The sequence below is a fragment of the Anopheles arabiensis genome, chromosome 2 (genome assembly GCF_016920715.1).
Source record: "Anopheles arabiensis isolate DONGOLA chromosome 2, AaraD3, whole genome shotgun sequence".
NCBI lineage: Eukaryota > Metazoa > Arthropoda > Insecta > Diptera > Culicidae > Anopheles > Anopheles arabiensis.
This window is the reverse complement of record NC_053517.1, coordinates 66,528,850-66,552,549: the sequence shown is the minus strand read 5'-3', so window position 1 is coordinate 66,552,549 and position 23,700 is coordinate 66,528,850. Positions and strand designations below refer to the sequence as shown.

The following is a 23,700-nucleotide window of genomic DNA, read 5'->3' as shown; positions in this document are numbered from 1 at the left end:
GCACAAAATGGACAAGTTAGATCAGAGTCGGTCAAAATTGTCCAAGGTGTAATAAAACGACCATCAGTGAAGGGTGCAGTCATAGACGTAAAGCAGAAGAAACATTACTGGTTGTGATGAAGCCTCCGCCATCACCAACAAAAAGGAAAGTGCTATCTGAAGAAAATTTGTAGAAAGTCTCATCGAAGGAACGAATGATAGCTCCATGCAATTAGGCTCCGAAACTTCTGCAACAGTTGAAGAAAGAAGAACATGAATAAATCGCGGCGAATGTGTCATAATCCATTGAGATGAATTATGGTGGGGAGAATGTTACGAACACGAGAATTAATTTCTTCCTCAACCAATTCGATTTTCATAATCCCAGTAACCATTTATTATCCTTCCAAATCCTTCCACGTCAAAAGAAGAAGTTTCTGGTAACCCGAACCATCCGGTCCGAGCGGATAATCGGGTAAACGTGTAAGGACAAATTTAGTATAAAAGTAGGCCATATTTTCAATGAAGACAGATTCAAACGCAGAAGCTCTTGGAGTTAAGAGGTTTAATTTCAACATCCGAGATAGGATAGAGCCCCTGGGTTTCCGAGCCAAACATCCCCTTCCGTCTGCATAGGTTTCCCAACCTTAAGAATTAGGATAAGAAGCAACTAGCGGGAAAAAACTGGTTAGTAGACAAGTATCAAAGACTCCATGTCCACAAGTCCGCTGTTTGTTTCTCCTCCGCTACGACCCTGCACAACTCTTGCTGAGGGCCAATCCTTCGCGTGAACTGCCGGAGAAGCTCGGTTCGTAACAGGACCCGATAATCGTCATACAGTACTTTAAATTGTCCTCCTATTATTGTGTAGATATGTATTTGTAGGGCATTTGAGTGAACAGTGTGGATTGAATGGTTTACGTATAGTATAGTTTCAAATAATAAAGTTTTGTGATTTGTTATGCATTCGTGAACCGAATCCTGTTTGCATTCGTTAAATGTACGTAGCCAGGTAGCGTAAGCACACTGTATGTTACAAAACGAAGCGGAGGAATAATTTAATGCCGAACACTTCGATAGTTTTAGTTTTACTCGTAAGATGTTGCCAAAAAATTGGTCTCTTTATTCTTCTGGTTATTTGGTAATACTTCCGCGGTTTGTCTTTCGAACCCTTTTTATGCTACTTTGTTGCATATTCTCTCTCTTTTTCTCCTCTGTTTTCCTCTTTTTCTCTCTTCCTAACGATAATATTGACAGGTCGTTGGAACCATCCTATGCTGCTGTTATAAGGTTCCAACAATGTCCCCCCAAGTGTGGGTCCAGATCCATGACCACCTGTCGTGAAAGCCGCACGTGGAGCTGTCGACGGCTAAAGCCCTCCGCGTGGTAGGTGTGGTCACCGCAGTAATGAGGAACCACAGTGGGCCCCAGGTGGCCAAGCGTCGGCTGTTGGCGGCAGTGGCGGAGTCGATCATCCGGTATGCTGCCCCCGTGTGGTCCGAGGCGACGGATCTGCAGTGGTGCCAGAGGAAGCTGGCCCAGGTGCAGAGGCCCCTGGCTCGCGGTGTCACCAGCTCGTTCGTGTCGGTGGCATATGAGACCGGAGTTGCACTGGCAGGCCTGGAGGCTGCAAGCAATTTCCTGGAGGCTGCAAGAATCTTCAAGTTTCATAACCGAAAATTGTATGCTAATTACATTCGCCGTGTCCAGATATCCATTCGGGCATGTCCAAAATCATTTTGGAACTTTATGGACCGTAAGATGAAACGTACTTCCCTCCCATCATGCATGACACTTGATGGTCGATTGTTTACTGACACGCGAGAAATATGTAATGGTTTTGCTGAGCTGTTTGCGCGTAGCTGCACGAGCTTTCCCGAACAAAACCAGAAGGTAGAGGAAGCGTTACGTTTCGTGGCACAAGACTCCGTTGACATTTCATTGCCTTCTTTTACTATCGATGATGTTCGTTCAATGGCTTCAAAGCTGAAACCCTCCTTAGCCTCTGGACCCGATAACATTCCGGGAATAGTTATCGTATCATGCATCGATGAATTGGCTTCACCACTAGCATCCATTTTTAATAATTCACTTCGCACTGGTTTCTTCCCTGACCTATGGAAAAAGTCATGGATATTTCCCGTTCACAAAAAAGGCGACAGAACTTCCATCTCAAATTATCGAGCTATTTCGATGCTATGTGCTCCCAGTAAGCTGTTCGAATTATTAGTCCATAAACATATAATGCATGGTGCTATTAACATATTTACACCTTTGCAACATGGCTTCCTACCTGGACGCTCCACCGTCACAAACCTAGTGCAGTTCTTGCATTTTACTTACAAGCAGCTAGACAAAGGGTTCCAAGTAGATACTGTTTACACTGATTTTCACTCTGCTTTCGATAGCGTCAATATCCATACCTTGACTAGCAAACTTTTAAAACTTGGTTTTCATATCAGCATAGTTAGGTGGCTGAATTCGTATCTGTCGCGTCGTTCAGTACGTATTAAGATTGGAGATTGCATCTCTAGTGAATTTAGCAGGGTCTCTGGTGTTCCTCAAGGCAGCATTTTAGGGCCTCTATTATTTAATCTCTTTATTAATGACATTGTTTACGCTATACCTGACTGCCCGGTGCTACTGTACGCAGATGACCTTAAAATGTACTTTCCTGTGCGTAGTTCTATTGACTGTCTCCGATTACAAGGCTTTCTTTCTGTTTTTAACCTTTGGTGTTCCTTAAACTGTTTGTCACTCAATGTTAGTAAGTGCTCGGTCATTTCGTTTACTCGTGCGAGAACTCCATTATGTTTTAATTATATTCTTTCTGACACTTTATTGCCTCGATCTGAAACTGTTAGGGACTTAGGCATTATATTAGACACGAAACTTGTTTTAGACAAACAATTTGACGACGTAATTGCTAGGGCTAACAGGACTCTTGGACACATAATTAGAAGTAGCAAAATGTTTCATGACCCTCTCTGTTTAAAATCACTTTACTGTTGCCTTGTTCGTCCTTTGATTGAGTACGCTTCAGTTGCTTGGTTTCCGGAGCAAGTCACTAGAATTGAGAGGCTTGAGAGGATCCAGCGAAATCTTACCCGGGTAGCTATTAAGCGGCTTCCGTGGAGACATAACGACGTGCTACCAGCTTATCATACGAGGTGTCAGTTGTTAGGGCTTGAAACTTTGGAAAAGAGAAGAATGGTTGCCCAAGGAATTTTTATGTTCAAACTATTAACTGGAAGAATCGATGCACCTCTATTGCTAAGTCATGTAAATTTGTATGTCCCTACTAGACCTTTAAGAACTCGACAATTTTTAATAACTGACTTTCGCTATCGTCTTTTCTGTGCTAGGGATCCGTTGTTATTAATGTCCAAGAATTTTAATTTATTTTCAAATTTTGTAGACCTGTCCTTTAGTGTACCGAAATGAACTAGCGTCATTCGAGATTGCATTACGTCTAATTTTAGGAACACATAGTTTATAAGACATTAGTTTTAATTGTGTATGTAGGCCATGGAGGCTCGATACTCTATAATAAATAAATAAATAAATAAATTCAGGCCTTGTGCCGTTCAGGCTGCTGGTACGGGAGGACGCAAGGTGCCATCGGAGGCTCCTAGCTGCCCCGGGCGCCAGCCGCAAGGACATCCGGCTGGAAGAGCGGCACTCTCCAGGAGTGGCAGCGAGCGTGGGATGCGGCGGCCGCAGCTCCAACGGCCAGTCGGTACGCGGTCTGGGCCCACCGAATGATCCCGGACCTGCACTTGTGGATGAGTAGGCGACATGGAGAGGTTGATTTCCACCTCTCACAGGTATTAACCGGACATGGATATTTCCGGGAATACCTCCATGTCTGCGGTTTTGCCCCATCGGCGGAATGCCCACGGTGCCCGGGGTCGGTTGAATCGGTGGCGCATGTGCTGTTCCAGTGCGAGGTCTTCCACGAGATCCGGGTGGAGCTGATGGGACACGGCACCAGTGATCCAGTGAACGAGGACAATCTCGGCATGAAGCTGCTGGAGAGTCCCGAGCGGTGGAACAGCATCCAGGAAGCTGCACGCAGAATCACGAAGGTGTTGCAACAGCTTTGGCGTGAGGACGAGCTGCAGCTCAATCTCCAGGCACACCTTGCAGCACTACCGACGAGAGCAGCAGCGGTAGACGCCGGTCCACTGGATGGTGAGCAGGTGTCGGTTGATGGGGTGGCGGAACTCTTTCGATCCAACCGAGGTCGAGCCAGACGGACCAGAAGAGGTCGCCGGAGGGCGGAGGAACGGGCGGAAGTGCGCCTTGCATCCGCAATGGCAGCAGCCGAACGGGAACGTGAGGACTCTATCCTGATGGCGGCGGTGCGGGCGGAGGAAGCAGGAGAAGCACCACCACCCATCCCCATGAGAAGACGCGAACTGCCTCCTTCTCCGAGAACGGTAAGAGCGCGGCACGAACGGAGACTGTACCTGCAACGTCTCTACCGTCAACGCGCCAGGGAAGGGACTCTACCACCAGTCCCACATGGTAGAAACCGGAGGAGCAGGTCGGCCCCTTCGGAAGCCGATATCATCCGACGGCGGATGAGAAGGCGCGAGATGGAGCGGTTACGCCGAATATCACGTAGGGAGCTGTCTAACCAGGGAGCGCGTGAGGCGCTATCCGCAGACTCCCTGGCAGCCATCACGGAAGCGACTACCTCCGGCCGTTAAAAGGAGGATTATGGGATAGGGGGTTTGAAGGAAAGCGAAAGGAATGGCGTGAAAAATGCGTTGGGGGATTAATTCCGTTTTGCGAATACTATGTGCGTTATAAAAAAAAAAAAAGAAAGAATAAAGGCGATGCCACGTGCGTAAAATACTCCTGGTCCCAAGCCCGCTAGAGAACGGGCCCAGGAGAGGGAGATAAGGATTTAATGAAAGATAAGTTAAGCTTATACTGAATAAATTCTTGAGCATTAAAAAAAAAAAATGTCCCCCCAAGTGTGGCGCAGTTGACTCTCCTGGCGTTCTACTTCAACTGTCGCTGCACTTCATACCGACCTGTCAAGTTAAGATTGCGTGTTGTTGTTATCGTTCGCTAATTACATGTGCTTTCGCTGATGCTGTATTAGCCGAGTATCTTAAATTACTTGATTAAGTTAATACATCTTTGGTTCACTGCTTTAGCTAAAATGAAAATGCTTTTGTTTTAGGTTAACAACTTTTCATACCTTTGTTCCCGAATTGAGCTTCTCAACACTTCGAATTTGCGTCAGTCGCTTTGCAACTGCTTTGGGAAGATCGTCTTTAGCGCTGATGCCATCTTCCTGGCCTCATGGCAGTATAGAACAGCAGGGAACTCGAGATTCCTCCGGACACCTCCGTAAGGGTACAGGTGTAACGTCGCCCGTTATTTGTTTCGTTTCAACCAGCTGTAGACTCTTCGTGTTGCGGTAACCGGGATGGGCCGTACTATTGTGTCGACCCTGGTTGTGTTGAGGTTGAAATAGCTGGCTCCCCTCTGAACCCACCACCATATGGCTCGATCTGCTGCAATTTCTTCTGGGGTGGAAAAGGTTCATTTCTGAATCTTTATGTACCAGGTCGTGCCAGGTATGAAGACAAATCACTATCACCGCATAGAACGTCAACCAGCTCCATAATGCAACGATCAACACCTTCGCAAGTGCTTTCCTTGTTCTCATACAATCAAGGTACGCCATTGTCCCATCATCTTGTGCGATGCTGGCCGTTTGTGAAGGCTGTATTTGGAACCCTGAGTGCTTAGTGTCCTTCATGTGTTCTGTGGGCTGCTGCGTATTTCCACTAGTGCGTGTTGCGTGTTCATAATGTCCTTTTTCCTCAAAGATACCATATACATCAAGCGTATCGATATTTTGCAGTTTGTAGCATATCCGATATGCAACATCAGTCGCGAGTGTGTTGCGTTGTTCAGATACTGTATATGTGTTAGATATATCGAATACAGTGTTTGAACATGTTGTGTCGCGCAGTCCTTACTGGTGTGAGTGTTGTAGTTATGTAGGTCATGACCTCCGGTTCGCGAAGGGCCATCTTCTTTCGCTGTGCTCTTCCTCATTGAAAGTTCCACGCCGCGAGACCTTATCGTGAAATCTTTTTCAAATTTCACCGGAATGTCACATTCTGTGTGCTGCGTGAAGCCGTTTTTGACATCCTCGTCATTGAGTGTCCGCAGCTTTCGTTGGAGTTTATATTTTTTATTTCGTCGACCTTCGTGCGCGGATCGCGTCCCTTCCGTCCCGACCCGCGATCTTTGCGTCTCGCACCCATGCAACTCACCCGCCTTACTCTGCACCTGTTTGCGAGGTCTTGCGTTTCCCGCTTCGGGAATGCTCCTCAAGGTGACTACTTCCGACGTGGTGAATTTGAAGCGATGTGAAGTTCCCGCCTTACTCTGCACCCACTCATAAGGCATCAGTTTTCCTGACACAGGAATGTACCTTCCGAGGGTGTCTACTTCCGACGGGATGGCAGCCTCGCGCAATGTTCCCAGGATGAACGATGCTCCGCTAGGGTCAATGGCCACGTTCTCGATTTCCACCATTGGACTCGTCTCTCGGTAGCTAGTTTCACCCTCCGCATACGACGCGTACTCTGCTTTCCCTTCACTCATCACTCACGACACAAGGTTTTATTTACGCTATAGAAACGCCCGCGCGACTTACTTTGACTTAGATCCGCGAAACGATATTTCGACTCGATAGTTGACCGCATTTTTTTGGATTGTTAGAAAACGAAGCGGAAAAATAATTTAATGCCGAACACTTCGATAGTTTTAGTTTTAATCGTAAGATGTTGCCAAAAAATTGGTCTCTTTATTCCGCTGGTTATTTGGTAATACTCCCGCGGTTTGTCTTTCGAACCCTTTTTATGCTACTTTGTTGCATATTCTCTCTCTTTTTCTCCTCTGTTTTCCTCTTTTTCTCTCTTCCTAACGATAATATTGACAGGTCGTTGGAACCATCCTATGCCGCTGTTATAAGGTTCCAACACTGTATGTGATCGGCTAATAATAATGGGAAAATGTTAACTGAAGGGAAGGTGAAAGATGTTAACACTCAATGTTATGATAGAATGATAGAGAAATGATTTTTTTATTAATCACAATCCAGCTAGATGTACATTAACAAGTCATACGCAAAAATGATCACCATGTACCGTACAATAAACAAATTCAATACATACTAGGAAGCAATTGTGATAATGTTTATTAACGTGATTACACTTGTTGATGTTGCTTATTTCTCTTTGTACGCCGATAAACGGATAAAAAGAAATTTCACTTATAACAGAAAGCGCCTTTCAAGTGTACGGAACAAGACATTATTTTTAAGAATTATTCCTCGCAATTTGAAACGATGGCTACGAAACGTGAGAGAGAAACTGGTTCGCTGCAAAACGCAAGGAAGAGTATCTTTCAAACGCGATGGGCTGTGTGGGAGCGCTCCCAGCAAAATCAACCGCAGCCTTCGACTTCAGGTTTGTAACGATCAACGAGCAACGGTTGCAGTGATAGCAGTAATTTTACTTGTACATTTACTATCTGCATTTGTGCTTTATCTCCAATCTAGATACGCAAGCGCGTCCAGTTAGGTCAGTTCTGACCGAATAAGTAGCTGGGACCGATCAATTGGAACCGATGGGTATGTAATAACAATTTAGTTTTGTAATGGAACTGTGCTAACACTATCTGCACTGCATTTATGTTCAATCTAGGTACAACATGTCCCTTCGCCCAGCCCGGTTATGACCGAACCAGTAGCTGGAGCCGATCAACTGAAACCGATAGGTATGTTGTATGCTTTGATTTAGTAATGGGGCTGTGCTAATTATTTTTTACAAATAAAAATACCCGTTCACCAGTTTCGAGTGGTCCAGAGAGTGATAGGGAGACGTAGTCGGCATACAGCAGCGCTGACGAAACTGATGTGCTTGACGACGGTATCGTGCAGGACGAGGGTTTGGAGCCGCAAATTCCCTACGCCGGAGTTTCGATGGAGGACGGTCTTCAGAATTGGGCATTCGAGACGAATCAAACACAACGGAGCGTCACGTTGCTGTTGCGTGTTGCTGTAAGTTATTTTATAAGATTTGTAACTGTGTATGTTTTTCTTTTTCTTTTTCTGCGATGTGCCTCCAGCTGAACGTGGTTTTGAGCTGGACTTTTTTGTCGACGGCCTGCCGTTGTTTAAGAGTAGCCGCTCGCAATTTTGGCCGATCTTGACGCGTGCTCACAATGTCCCCCGGCTCCCTGTGAAGACGGTGGCAATATTTTGTGGTGAGTCCAAGCCACTCTCGCTGGATGAATACTTTGAAAAGTTCGTCAAGCAAATGAACCGTTTGCAGGCGAACGGTTTAAAAATAGGCAGTCGTGTGTACTGAGTAAAGCTTCGGGCAATCATCGCCGATGCACCTGCGCGCGCATACATCAAAGGTAAGGCAAAGCAAGCGATTAATCTAAACATGATATGTAATTGTACAATAACTTTTTTTTGCAGGTGCTAAGGCGTTAAACGCGATCGAGGGTTGTCAGAAGTGCACCATACGAACGGAGTATGACGCCAGAACGCGTCGGCATTTCTTCCGTTACGGTGCAATCACTTAGCCAAGGACGGACAAAGAGTTTCGGGAAAACAAATACTGGGAGCATTGTACAAAAACTACGCCACTCTTGAAACTAAAGAAATGCAACATGATTCGGAGCTTTCCGGGTTCCGAGCGAATGCATTTCGCAGATAAAGGCGTTTTTGGCAAGCTAACGCATGTGTGAGTAAGAGGTTACCGGTACCGTGATTGCCGTATGACAGCAGGGAATAGGCGTGCATTGTCGCCGCATATCTTTCGGCTCAGGCTTCTGTCGGACTTGGAACGACGATTGCGAGACCTGCGGTACATTGAGTACTAGAAAGAGCACAAAATGTTACTGCAGGCCACCGAAGTGGTCGTTTTGAAAGACCTATTGAAACCTGAAATGTAAGACCACTTTTTGCTGATATTCGTTGCAATGACAATGTTCTCTATGCGGGGCTATGCGGACGAGCTGTTGCACCAGTTTGTGGCAGACTATGCACAAGTCTACTGCCAGGAACTGGTCAACAGTAACGTTCATAGTTTGCTACACGTAATGGAAGATGTGGAGAAGTTTGGCGACATGGGCACCATATCGGCCTATGATTTTGAGGCTAGGTTGAACGACATCCGACAGTTGGTGCGGACCGGGCGGTATAGCCTAGCGCAGCCGGTAAACCGCATCTTCGAACTGCAGCGTGTGGAAGCAAACCGGCTGAAGCAAGTAGTGCCAAATACAAGGCCTACTGTTAGAAGCATGGGGCGCTATACTGATGGTATGATTCGAAAAGGGTTTACATTGCGCGACAATATTCGCGATCAATGGTTCCTGGCCAAGGATGGCCATGTTATTTTCTACCATGACGTAAAATTCGTCGGCGAAGAACTGCATGTGGAGGGGCATCATTTCACCCATCAGGAAAGCACCTTCACTATCCCGTGTCCGTCGGAAGATATTAATGTGTGTAAGGTTCATATACGAAATATATGCACGTACACCATTATTTAGCCATCGACTGCAATTTTTTGCAAATTAGCAGCTGTAGAGGGTAGCACACAGAGTGAGTATATGCCATCACCGCACACTTACCCGAGTGTGTAGAGTGGATACAGAAAGTAATAATAAACAAAAACCTGCTCTAAGGGAAACACAACATGATATGTGACGTCGTGTCAATAAATTAAATGATATGTGATATGTTCCTATTATGTGATAAATAGTACAGCTTCTAACAGCAATTAAACACAAGAAATCATTTAAAACATTGTTTCGTTTATTGAAAAAAAATGCTGCGTTTATAGCGCAATATTATTTCAATTCTAGTTTTATCTAAAGCTATAATTTGAACATAAAAACTATTCTAACTAACTATATATATATATCAATAATGTTAAAGAAAGAGTACGACTAAATAAAGAAAGAAAATAATCCTACTTCTAAAGTTTGAAATTCATTTAAAAAAGCTTATCCTATCTAATTCTAAACAGTATGGAAAAAAACTACAACTCGTTGTAGTTGTTCATTTCGTTTTCATTTTTCTACAGCACGGATGTTAAATTGTATAATTAGGATAAGTCCACCTGTATAATAAACCCACTTTGTTGACAGTCGTTTAATTATACTGCTCGAATTTTTTCCTCGTAAATGCTTACCTGCACGACAAAAAATCGAGCAGTTTTGTAGATCGAAAAAGCGAGCAGAAATGTCAGGGAAAACGCTTGGATTCCGATCGAAGATATATTTCAGCGAAAATTTCGCAAATTTCAAAATATTTCATTTATAAATTTGCAACAATTTTAAATGCGAAATATTTCACAGCCATGAGTTGTGAAATATGTTTGCATTTTGAGTTTGAGAAGTTTTCCATCGCTTTGCGCAGCGGGTAACAGTGATTAACGGCACACTATTAGAAAAGCACCACCGTGTTTATATGCATCGCAAATGTTGCAAATGAGCAAGCAGGGCCTTCTTCACGGCCTTCCGAGCCAGCGGTTGTGCCAGAGCTACCCGTGCAGGTTGACGAAGTGGTGCACACGGAGCTCGGCGATTTAGGTAAATTATTGACTAGTTAAAAGTATTGGTCTTTCTAACGTTTGTCACATTTTAGCTGCGACAAGCGATGCAACGAATTCGGATGAGAACGATAATGCTGGTTTCTGCGAAGCCCTATGCGATGACTTATCCTTCAAGGATGCTCTTCTTGTATGGGCTTTGGAAACCAATCTATCGCATCGTTCCATGAATTCGTTGCTGCAACTCCTGCGCAAAAATAACCACAGGGAACTGCCAAAGGATGCGCGTACCTTTTTGCAGACTCCTTCTTCTGTCTCCACGCGCTGAATGATTGCAACGGTCAACGGTGTCATGGGTGGGAGGACGAGGGTAGCTGTATTTGTGATTTTATTTCGTGTTTTCTTGTTTTAAAAATGGTTGGTGGGAGGAGTGGAGGGGAGGGTGGGAAGATTGTTTTGTACTAATACATTTTCCATTGCACTATAGACTGGTGACTCCAAATTTAAGGACCATAGAATTGGATTTTTTTATTGATGGGTTACCTCTTCATAAGAGTGGATTGAACCAATTCTGGCCGATTCTAATGCGGCTCCCTGAGATGCCAGAGGTGCCGGTGATGACAGAGGCCATTTTTGCGGGCGAATCCAAACCGGAATCGGTTGAGGATTATTTGCGATCCTTTGTGACGGAGCTAAATTATCTAGAAAAATTTGGCATCCTAATAAATGGTCGCCAATTTAAAATTAAGCAAAGGGCCTGTAGCGACCAAAACGCCATCAGGCGCTACATTCACCGGGTGATCGTGAAAGTCATGGGACAAGGACACGGATCTCCGCGGAGCACACTCACCAGGCACACGAACTTGTCAAGGTGACGTTCGCCGCATGTCCGGCACTTCACTTCCTGCTGTCATCGAGCACACTCTTTTTTTCTCTCGCCGACCTCGACAGCGAACGGACCTATTCCTTCGCTCCGCAAACCTTACAAATCCTCGTATCGCATTCGATCTCGATCTGACGTGCTCTAACGATCCCGAACAATCGATTGAAATAAACTAGTTGTTATGTACTCACGAAACTAAACGCGTTCGAGACTTAAAATTAGGGACCGAAAGTAGATTCCAAAAACAGTGCCCCTAAAGGCTATTATTGTCGATTTGCCTGCTAGGGCATACATTAAAGGTAAAAAACACAACAATTTACATAACATGCTCATCAATAATTTATGATTGCAATTTTTTTAGGAGTTAAAAACTTCAACTCTCAAAGGTGCCAAAAGTGTCAAACGGTTACAACCAAGGATCCCGTAACACATCGCACCTATTATGGGTAGATTGATGATAAGCCACGAAATCACGACGATTTCAAGAGGGATGTATACGTGGGTCACTACAAAAATGCAACCCCTTTAACATACCTTGATAACTGCGATATAATTACTTCTTTTACTTATATAATTTACTTATTTTAATCTAATATTAGACTTAAGAACATTCACACGGATCCATTGTTATCCATTGAACGAGTAATAAACAAATTAAACAAATAATTACAGATGTTAATTCGAGTGAACCTCTGCATTCCCGCGATTATGGGATATCTCGGAAATCTATTCGGGAATGGTCGGAGGGAAAGTTTTCTGCCGCAACGAAGTGGTCTCCACAGGTACATAAGGCAATTTCCAAGGACCTGGAGCAGCTAAAGTTACCTTTAGAATTCGCTGGATAGGATCAAACTTTAAAATAAATAAAGTTCTGGAAAGGAATAGAGTAAAATTAATTCCTACACAATGCTAGTTCGATTATTTAAAAAGGCAGGATAACAGATAGGAAGTATACCCATGTCATGCATTATTTTTGTGCCCTAACATTGTTGAACTCATAAGAGTATGAGGAACATTGGCCTTATGCAAGGGAGTTATTGTGACAATTGGTTATAGATTTCCCGAGCGTATATGACCTTACACTAGTGCCAAGCAACGTTAAAAACCTGATACATGTGTTTGACGATGTAAACAGGTTTGGTCCATTGTACACATCGGCACACATTTATCGGCATACTCTTTCGAAGCGTTCCTACAAAAAATATAAAAAAAATATTAAGATCTGGCAAAAACTGCTTAGAACAGGTTGTTAATAGGCTGTTTGAATCACAGCATATCCAGTATGCCAAACTAGGAAACATAAAATCATTCCCTTATGTTGAAAACAATGGTCAAACTGTATATCTCCATACGATGGCAGATGGTACGTTGAAAGCGGACGACAGAAATTATTGGTTTTCGTTGAAAAATAAAACAATATTGCGATGTACAAAACAACATCCCAAGAGGAAGGTGCATGTGTATGGATTGGAACATTTTTAGCAAAACCTTTGAGAGTTTTAATGTTCCGTGTTCTTGATTATGAATATCCGGTCCACCAGCATGATGGATTTAGATTTCTCCAAAAAGATACCAATCGAGGAGATAAAGTGCAAATTATTCGCCGTGTATACAAAGGAAGCAGATGTTTTTTCAGTTCATCCGAGTACCACACAGCAAAGTATAGTTTTTTTCTCCATCATTGTGTACTTTTTAATGTTTTCCAGTAATAAAAGATTCAATTTATTATTCACTTATCATATTTCATTACCTAAAATGAATCAATCTTTATTAAACATTCAAGAAAACACTTTTAAAATGTTGGCTTTAAGGCTGTTTTTATAGTTTGTTGATATGTAAACAAACAAAAAAGTTTAAGATGATAAGAAATGATATGAAATGTCAAACTTCTTATCTTATGAGAAGAAATGTCAAAATAACTAAAAAAATTATACGCCAAAATAATAGGACCAGTTCAGAAAATTTGAATATTATAACCATTTATCATTATTAAATAACAGCTCCAGCGTAAAATTTGCAATGTGGCCAGCCCGTACATTTGAAAAAGAAAAAATAACTAAACAGCCTTACCCTGGGCTAACTTGGCAGCATTTAATATTTGGTAGCATGCCCATTGTTCCGGATCACAGCTAGCATCTTTTGAGACATGGATTCCACCAACTCTTGGCAAGTCGATGGCGGAATGCTGTACCAAGCTGCCTTTAATTGCTGCCACAGTTTCTGTTTAGTTCGAGAACCTGGCGGTGGAAGCTTAGATTTAACAATCTGCCACAGGTTCTCGATCGGATTCAGGTCGGGCGATTCAATTCAATCAATTTTGTGATCAAAGAAACCATTTTTTAACCGCTTTTGCGGAACGTTTTAAATCATTGTCATGCATGAATTGCCATTTCAATGACATTTCCCACTCTGCATGAGGCAGCATGACAGTTTGGATGATGTTTAAGTATCTGTGTTGGCTTATGATATATTTTATCCAAATGATAGGACCGACACCGTACCTAGAGAAACATCTCCAAACCATGAGGTTGCCTCCGCCGTGCTTCACGATTTTTACAGTGTACTGTGGCCGGAAGGAGGTATTCAATGGACGACGCACCCAGCGTTTCAGAATCCGAACCTGCCAAATTCACTTTGGACTTGTCCGACCACAATACATTTCGCCACTTGTTGAAGTTATCACCTGCCTCGTCGTAGTGCTCTTGAGCAAACTGCAACCGGGCTTGAACCCAAGGAAACATTTTGGACCTAGCTTGAACAAAAACTGGGCTGTCTTGCTCTATCTTCTATACCGCACCTGCTTGCACTCATTCGCGAGCGTTAAAATATACTCTCCCGATTTCATGTTCTCGCGAATTGCCTGCTGCTGTAAGAATGTATGAGTGAATGTGTAGCGTTTTTCTCTGTGTTTCCTCTTCTCCCCCCTCGTTCGTACTCCCTTCTTCCATCGATCCGATGCGCGATTCCTGATGCGACCGCGCAATAACATTTGTAAGATTCCGCCGCAATGAGATACTGTAAGGAAATATACAAGGCATTTCCTTTAAGCATCCGTGGTCCACACGGAACGCCGATGAACCAAACACCACCGGCCAATGTCAAATTCTCGATATTGGCGGTGACTGGTGAATGTGTCCCTCCCCTTCCTCATCAACTTTAATTCACTTACTTCTCATCTCCTTCCCTTTCCCCTTCTCCTAGAACTCATACAAATGGAATTCTAGAGAGAAGTGGAGAAGAGGGGAGGAATCAGCTTTTAGCTCTCTCTCAAAAAATAAGTCCAAAATTGTCTGCCTTTGGGTACCAGTTTGGGTACTGAGATAGGGCCCCATCTCAGGTCCATAGTTTTACCCATTCATCGCGTTTTGGACGTTTGGGAACGTGGCACCGTCAAAGCAACGGAACTTTGCGGGGACACCGGCCGACCAGGTTGTATTCAAATAGGCGACGCTGCACTGACGATCACTTACGGACAGTTGCAGCTCGTCACTAATTGCTTGAAAGTCGCTTGAAAGGCTCGGCCTTGCACAATCGCGTTATCCGAGTATCATCCCTAGCGGTTGTCTTGCGTCCGACCAGTTGATGTTTTCGTGCCCGTGCTATGTAGCGCGTTAAACAGGAATATTTTGGATCGGCCAAGTATTTCCGCGATTTTTTGCTGGGAGTACCCAGCAGCGGACAAACGTTTAAAATCTAAAAGCTGTTGTAGTGTGGAGTGTGCATTGCGGCCCATCGTAGGAATTCCTTCAATTAAGCGCTTGAAATAGCTTAACGCATAGACGAAGATACTCACCACAATTTCGTCTGCAAAGGCAAAGGAAGCTCTAAACACTCAAGTGAGTGCCGTAATATTCTAGCATTAGTACATTAGCGCACATGTTACTTAAAGACAGTGCGACTTGCCGCTAAGCGCTCCTACAAAAAATGTGTACGCATTAGTTCACTAATTTAAGTTAAGTTATCCGACAACTTAATAACATAACATACTGTTATTTAATAATGATAAATGATTTTTTTTTATTCAGAAGTAACGGCCCAAAAAGGCCATATTGCTAATAATAAATGATTATTATATTAAAATTTCCAGAACTGTTCCTATTTTTGGATTTTTTTTACATTTCTTATCATTATCTTTTTGTTTGTTAACTTATCAACAAACTTTAAAAACAGCCTTAAAGCAAACAGTCAAATAGTGCTTTTATGAAAGTTTGGTAAAGATTTATTCACTTTGGGTAATGAAATATGATAAGTGAATAATAAATAAATCAAAGGTTCTTTAGATTTGTCCTACACTGTATAACTTCAGTGTGAGTATTTTTTTTATATTAAGTTCGAAGTTTAAAGGTTATATTATTCGTGTTCACAAAATGCTCTGATGCGCGGTCCACTTCGGCGCAAGCCTTCTTGATTGAGACGACTCTGGGCAAATCGAAGTTTATCTTTAAAAAAAAATAGCCACCAATGCATCGTTCGCGGACACATACCGATTGCTACACAATGAATGGAAAAATTTCACCACCTTTCTTCACTTACGTAGTGGATGCTTCTACTTCTTGCCCGTGCCAGTCCAGGAACACTGTGCTTGGAGCTGTCTGCGGAAGATCAAATCCTTTGCTTCAAAGAGTCTGGCGTTAGATTCCTCCGTGGTAATACGATTGTTCCCCCATCTCAACACACTTTCAACATATGCTCGCTCTGCCAGCTTATCTTCAAATTCCACCAACTCTTCTACGCTGTCTAACATGTTGAATTGGAAATTCTCGTCATCGGTTGTCCTCGGGCGTCCGCACACGTTGTTTTCAACGTCATCCAAAGTCACCTGGAGCAGTGCGATATCTTTGTCTCGCCGAGTAAACCGCTTTTCCAGTTTGTCCACGGATGACTGTAGCTGATCGACCTTCTGGGACAGCAATGTGACGAGGATTGGACACCCAATTCATTGTGTAGCATATCTGCTATACAGAACATATTATAATACACACTATCAGCTATAGACACATTGTAACACAAACTTTGGAAGCCAAACCACACTATTGTAACACATTCATTGCACATTCAGTAAAGCAGATCATACCATAGCAACGCAACCAAAAGAATTCAGGCCACACCGGTCATATAATAGCAGGAACAGTTTATGCATTAAACCCAAAACAGGAACTTAGTGACAAACACCATTGGTTTTATCAACCAAAGACAAACGTAACCAGCTTAGTGAAAACAATAACTTTCCAACATACAACCCGGAACCAAAGGTGCGAAACCTTTAACTTTATTTGAGTATAAATAAAACCAACTCCGATCATGGCAGGGCAGATTCGTTCGGACTGTCAGGATCGGATTAAGCCCATCCAACATCTATCGACTTCTCATTTAAAGAGTGTAGTTATGTCCCCCTGCCCAAGGTAAAGCCTCTAAACTCCAACGTTTCCAGTAAGGGAAACTTCCTAAGGGTTTCTATGATCGCCTGGACGATCAAATGTCGAAAATCCGCTTCGAAACAGTATCCACCACAGTTCTGCTTATTTCGGCAAACGATGACCTTCCTCAAACGATGTTTGAAGGCCACCCTGGCCAACGCGAGTTCAAAGTTACTACATGGCAACCGTCCCAAAATCGAACAAACCGTGACTACCTCAAAGCATATCATAATTGGTTCCGTTTTGGAAAATTCGGCCAGAACACGATGATAGTGACTCTGGTAATAGCGCTGGCTCCAAAGTCGGTGCTGCTTCTAGGTCAACCACGGTAAATCTCGAAACAGTAGAAGGTGCAGCTCGACACGTGGCTGAAGCTGATGACGACGGTGATTTTGACGGTCCAGCTGAAGATGATCATGGTTCGGGCGGTGCAGTTGATGATGATGGAGGTGTTGATGGTCTAGTTGATAGCTTTAGGGGCCCTGTTGATGACGATGGTGGTGTTGGCGGTGCAACTGATGATGATGATAGCTTTAACGGCCTAGGTGCTAGCTTTAGTGGCCTAGCTGATAGCTTTAGCGACCCAGCTGATGATGATGGTGGTTTTGGCGGCCTTGTTTTGGTTTTGGCAGTGCATTTGATAAAGATAAGTTTAGCGGTCTATCTGATGATGATGGTTTTCCGCGCATTGTCTCGTTCATCGTTGACATCATTCCAGCTGATAGTGTTGCATGCTGTTGTGCCCATAATGGTTTTAAGCAACGGGTTAGACAGGCAAATGCTATGGAGATTTGCCCCCGTTCCGCGCAACGGTACGGAATGCGTATTTGAGCACGGGTTTATTTTGCGAATTCTCCCTCTTCGTATTCTTCCGTTTTACCAACGGAAATTTGCATTATCCCATTCTGTATGTATCTGTTTTGTATTGAACTCAAAGCTGTAGATACTAAATGTTACCCCTCTCTACAGTGTCCATACCCCTGAACTGATCGGAAATCAACCTTTTCCATGGTTGCCCAGCGTCTTCTATTCATTGTTGAACAGGTGCACAATTTTACCTGGTTTTTAAATCAGGTGAGCTTGAACACTCTCACATTTGATTACCTTTTTCGGTAGGGAATACAACACAACGACATGTTTAAAAAAAGTGCAATGAAATACGCATTTCAGGATTTTTCATGTAGGGTAAATGTACCAATAGTGGTGCAATTTGTAGTGGTACCGATGTGTTTTAATGGATTTAAAGTGTCAGGAAGGACAATTTCTGAATATTTTAACACATAGCAATTGGAATATGTTTTATCTTCGCAATCACAACCATTTTTATCATAAAATACATCAAATTTACGAAAAAATACATATTTTTGTGACTGCTTCGTTGTACCTATAATGGTGGTATGGTTCCTATAGTCGTCTTATTGTGTTCCTATAGTGGTGGTAAACAAAGATGCATCAAAAACGGTGTAAAATATCAATGAAACTTAGTTTCGAAGCTGTTTTCGTATGAATAGAAAGTATTACTGCCATAATATAGGTTTCTTGCGTAATTTGATCGTAAAAAATGTATAAATTTGATCGATGAAACTATTGACTAAAGTACTGCATCACACCTGTCGTCAACCTACACCCAGAAGAGTGTGCTTGATTTGAAGTCAATTTTTCATTCAGCCAGATAAGCGAATTTTGGCCTGTTTTTGGTACATTACCTACATAAAACTCATTCCTGTTGCTTATTTTAGTGAAAACAGTACGACATGTCAAAAACATCCTCGAAAAAATCTAAAACGACCTGTTTTTATTGAATTCATAACTATAACCACTATAGGAACATGCCTCTTTGTAATGCTCTCTCTCTATAATGGCACTATGGTAAAAAACACTTAAAAATGCATAAATATGGTCAAAAGGCAAATAATTTTAGTAAAACAATAACATTTCATAACAGGTATGTTGAAAAACTAGTAATTGCGTTTTTATGTTGTCATTTAGAACGTTAACAGAAATATGAGTTTCGTTATGAAATCCTAAGGATTTTGGAGAAATGTTGACACATTGCACAAAATAAAGGATTTTTCGGTCACTAAGTAACGGAATGGCCCCATTTATCTTTAAACCCTTTGTAAAAGGCTAAATAACATTTCACACTAGCGTAAATAACTTAATTACTTGTAATTTGTCGTACGAACCGCCTTTTAGTGCAATACCACCACTATTGGTACTACCACCACTATAGGTACATTTACCCTACTGTACACATGATTTTCTGTTGAAATTCTAATCATGTTTGCAAGAGTATCCTTCTTTTACAAAAAGTAAACCGTTCTACTTTGAACCATACCCTAAACGACACTTATAATGTTGATGCTCTAATTCGGTTTTGTACATCACAATCACACCGCTATGTAACTGTTATTTAAAAGACATTGTAAGCGAGCTCTATAAAAAAATCGCCTTCAACTTGTTGTTCAAGTAGTCTGACTAAATGATTTATATTGCGTTCGTAACGTGAGTGGCACACAACACCCGATTGGTCGAGCCAGAATCGTGAGGGGATAGATATCACTAGCATGTACCCGAAAGTACGTTTTTTCCTTAATATCTGTACTAATAAAAAATCTGTTACCAGCTGATCTTCCTTCAATATCATGGTAGCATGCATGCAAGAAGGATACGCTTCAAGGGGAAAGATAGAGATAAGTACTGCAATGGGCGGTAATAAGACAGATAGATAAAGATATACCTTAGGTCCTTTTTTTCCATCACATGGCACGATCATATGGTGCCGCCATTTTATGCGCGCACCAGAACAGCACACTAATTACGAGAGTAGCTCACTCCGCGAGAGAGAGTAACTCATTACCGATACAACCATTAAAACGCGCCGCCACAAAATCAAAACAAGACGCTCAAAAAAGTCGCACATGCCTTCCATGCGACTACTTTCTCCATACTACTCGCGTCGAGGGTTGCATGACAGATGGCGTCGCAAAATGTAAACATTGCTCGTGGAGCGGGTTTTGTAGTGGTGTCATTTATTTTGTTTATACCCTGTACCGCAGCGTTTAATTTTCCATTCTTAGGTCGAAAATGCACGGATTTTGCGGCCGCATACTTCCGCTTGCTGAAAAATGTATGGATATGACAGATCTGGAATGTTGCCGTTGTTGGAATTCCACCTGCTGTCAAACCCATATACAAAGGTTTGACAGCAGGTGGAATTCCGGTCCGTGTATTTTTGGCCTTAAATGTCCTAAAAGTAACTAAAAATCATACCCCGAGCTGTTTAAGACATATATATATATATTTTTTTTTTTTGGCTCAACAACTGATGTCGGTCAAGGCCTGCCTGTATCCACTTTTGGGCTTGGCTTTCAGTGACTAATTGATTCCCATAGCAGGATAGTCAGTCTTACGTATGGCGGCACAGTCGATTTGGGGATTGAACCCATTACGGGTTAAGTCGTACGAGTTGACGAGTGTACTACGAGACCGGCCTACATACATAATACATAATTTAAATGACACAAACATGTGAATGATGAGAATGATCCAAGCTGCAGTCCAAGAGGTGCGAAAGAGTCAGCTCTACAGTATAACTACTTACAACTCGCTGACCATGTCCTTGTAATCCTCGAAAACCCTGTATCACGCGCACCGCAAATTCCTTCTCACATTATTTTGCCAGTTTTTCTAACAACAAATTATATATTCAAGTTCAAAAGGCTGGTAAGTGTTTTTACACATTCCATTAATATGTTATGTGAGTTTTTGTGGGCTGCGAAGGGTCCAAATAATTGTCCGTTCTGTTTAGGTGTAGCTTTTCCCGAATCGTGTCCGATGTCGCCAATTGTTCAGCACAACAATTGCAGGTTAAAGGTATAGATTACGCTTGTACGCAAATCACCAAAATATTAAAATATTTTGCTTTGTAGACTATGGATCATTTCAATGAAAAACGACGGCTGTCGCCAAGCAGAACATTGCTCCTGAGGCGAAGGTAGCGTCGACGCCTCGCATAACGTTGGTTAAGCAAAACCTTGCCCGCCAGCGCTATACGCCGGTAGCGAGCCAAGCGCAGCCAGAACCTTCTGGGTTGGGCTCAGCGATCGCACGGCTTCCTAGCTCGTTACGAATAGTTCGAAAGCCAGCACCAGCAACGGAAACGGCAGCGGCAACGGCAACAATAACGGCCGAACCGGTTACAACAACCGCCCGGAATAGCACGCATACAAAAACGGCCAGCGCACCACAGTCGAGCAGCTCGATGGGCACAGTGCCCAAGAAACTGCACCCGATAGTTTCTATTACATGCAAAATATCCTCTCACACTTCTGCTTCAAATCCAAGGCCGTATGTCTAACCCCATCCATCCAGCAAGGAAGCAATGCTTCCACAAAGCATGTCCAATTTCATGGACACTATTTTAAAGAAGCTGGATGGTATAGAATTAACAATTCAGGAGGTGCGCCAGGAGCAGAAAGCGCAACGAGTAAAGCTTGAGAGCTTGGAAGCTGCCGTGCAGCTGATGCAGCCTAGCCTGAAAAAGCATGGGGGCATGCTACAGATACTCAAGGACTCGATTACCATGGCGGAAGGATTTCTCGGCCAGATCAGAGCCACCATTTTTGCCGAGCCGCTTACTTCCACCGGAACAGTGCCAGAAGGCTTCTGTGTGGAAGCAATGAGCACCGGAGAGCAGGTCGTCGAATTTGAACAAAAATTTGCTGACAATGAATGTTTTAAACATGTGATGGATTGGCTGCGCTATCACATAACTTCAGGTAATTCGACCACAAGAATGACGGAGGCGCTGAAAGCTATATTCAAGCCTGAAGCTATCGCGGCGTGCGGATGGAAAGGCGCGAAGGGGAAAGATGCGCTAAAAGATTGCAATAAAATTTGCCTACTGTTTGAAACAGTAGGCAGTACAACAAAATTTACAGTAACACACCTAGGTGTGAAAAACTTTCTTGTAACGAAGTTTAGGTATGGGGAGTATAATATAAAAAAGAAGTTTTGAATATTGCTGAAACAAACAATGATACGGAGCAACAGCAACAATATTTGAAATTTAGGTTTATTTTTTCCATTATCTAGGACTAGTGTATTGTATTTATATGTAGTGCTGTATTTTCCATTGAGGATAGGATTAGCTAGGATACGCTTTTTTAAAACGAATTTCATAACTAAAGGAGGATATGATTGTATTAGTGTTCTACCTACAGATGGACACCTTCTATTTACTGACGACTTGAAGATATCTCTTCCGGTGTCCTCTACTGATGATTGTCAATCGCTTCAGACTTTTTTAAATAATTTTTCTTTTTGGTGTTCGTCAAATGTGTTAGTGGTTTGCCCTCCTAAATGATGTGTAGTTTCTTTTGGTCGTCCTACCAGAAAGAAAATCTTGGAGCTACTTTTTTGGTCAAACTCAGATAATAAGAGAGTCTTCAATTAAGGACCTGGATGTTTGACTCGATGACATCCTCACATGTCCACACACAGCCAGATCAACCATGCTGTTGCTAAAGCGAACAAAGCTCTGGGACTCATAATTCGTCTTGCCTCTGAGCTGGGTTCGATCTATATTGGATTACGCTAGACTTGTGTGGACTCCGGCTGGAGGTGCCGCTATGCAGAGACTAGAGAGAGGGCAGAGACCGCCTTTGCCCTCTTATTGTCTCCGCTGTCGGATGTTGGGCTTGTTGGAAATCAAATCCCGACATTTACACGCGCAGTCGTCTTACTTCATTGCCAGCCTCCTGACCTCCAATATCGATGCTCCTTCGCTCCTCAGTTCTATTCCTATTTACGTTCCTTCTCGTCGTCTCCGACAGACAGACAGACCTCCCATTTTTATACCCTCCCACCGTTCTTTTTTTGTCAGAAAGATCCATTTTGGAGAGCTTGCGCTTTTGCGAATGTTAATTATAATATCTTTCTTTCGCGAGGTAATTATAATTACAATTACATTATAAGTGTAATAATCATCTACTTCGTGTTTTAATGTTTATTACTTACATGTAGATGGTAGCTGATAGATGGAAGCTGGTAGCCCTTCAGCAGCGCGAACGGGATGTGTTTCGGCATAACTCCGGAACGCCACAAAGGATCGACAGCACGGTTCGTGTAAGTGTTCGGATTGATGGAAGGTTGCTGGCAGCTGGTAGGCCGTTCCCTCTGCGCGCTATATATATATATATATATATATATATATATATATATATATATATATATATATATATATATATATATATATATGAAACAGAATCGAAACAGCCCTTCAGCAGCGGGAGTTTGACACACAGTGACAGAAAACACAAAAAACGGGGTACTCGAATAGGTGTATCACTTCTACGATGCCTCCCTGTATATATAAATATATATATATATATATATATATATATATATATATATATATATATATATATATATATATATATATATATATATATATATATATATATATATATATATATATACAGGGAGGCATCGTAGAAGCTTTCGTCACTGTGTGTCAAACTCATGGGTATATTTTGATAAATTAATGTCAAAGTCCGGACTCCAGCGGTGATCCAAACGCTTAATATTAATATATATCCGTGCAAATCGATTAATCGGCAACCGTCCGGTCCCGAGCTCCCTGGGTAATCCACGTTCTATAATGCTATATACGGGTACCCATGTACATATTGTCCGTAAAAATATTTATCCATTTACAGTTATGTTATATACAGGGTGTGCGGGCTAAATTTGACATCTGGCATTTGGGTTTACATCTCAGGGTTGAGTTGACGTATCGAAATGATTGATA

The 23,700-nt window shown here is 42.6% G+C and overlaps 1 protein-coding gene across 1 annotated transcript; it reads left to right on the top strand.

Annotated features, from left to right (window-relative positions):
* Window positions 1–1,275: 1,275 nt before the first annotated feature.
* LOC120893520 lies at window positions 1,276–8,610 on the top strand. The gene is made up of 4 exons (XM_040295476.1): window positions 1,276–1,597; window positions 3,555–3,682; window positions 7,722–7,794; window positions 8,504–8,610. Exons 1-4 carry the CDS (start codon window positions 1,387–1,389, stop codon window positions 8,608–8,610), a joined length of 519 nt encoding a protein of 172 aa, XP_040151410.1. The 5' UTR covers window positions 1,276–1,386.
* The last annotated feature ends 15,090 nt before the right edge of the window (window positions 8,611–23,700 follow it).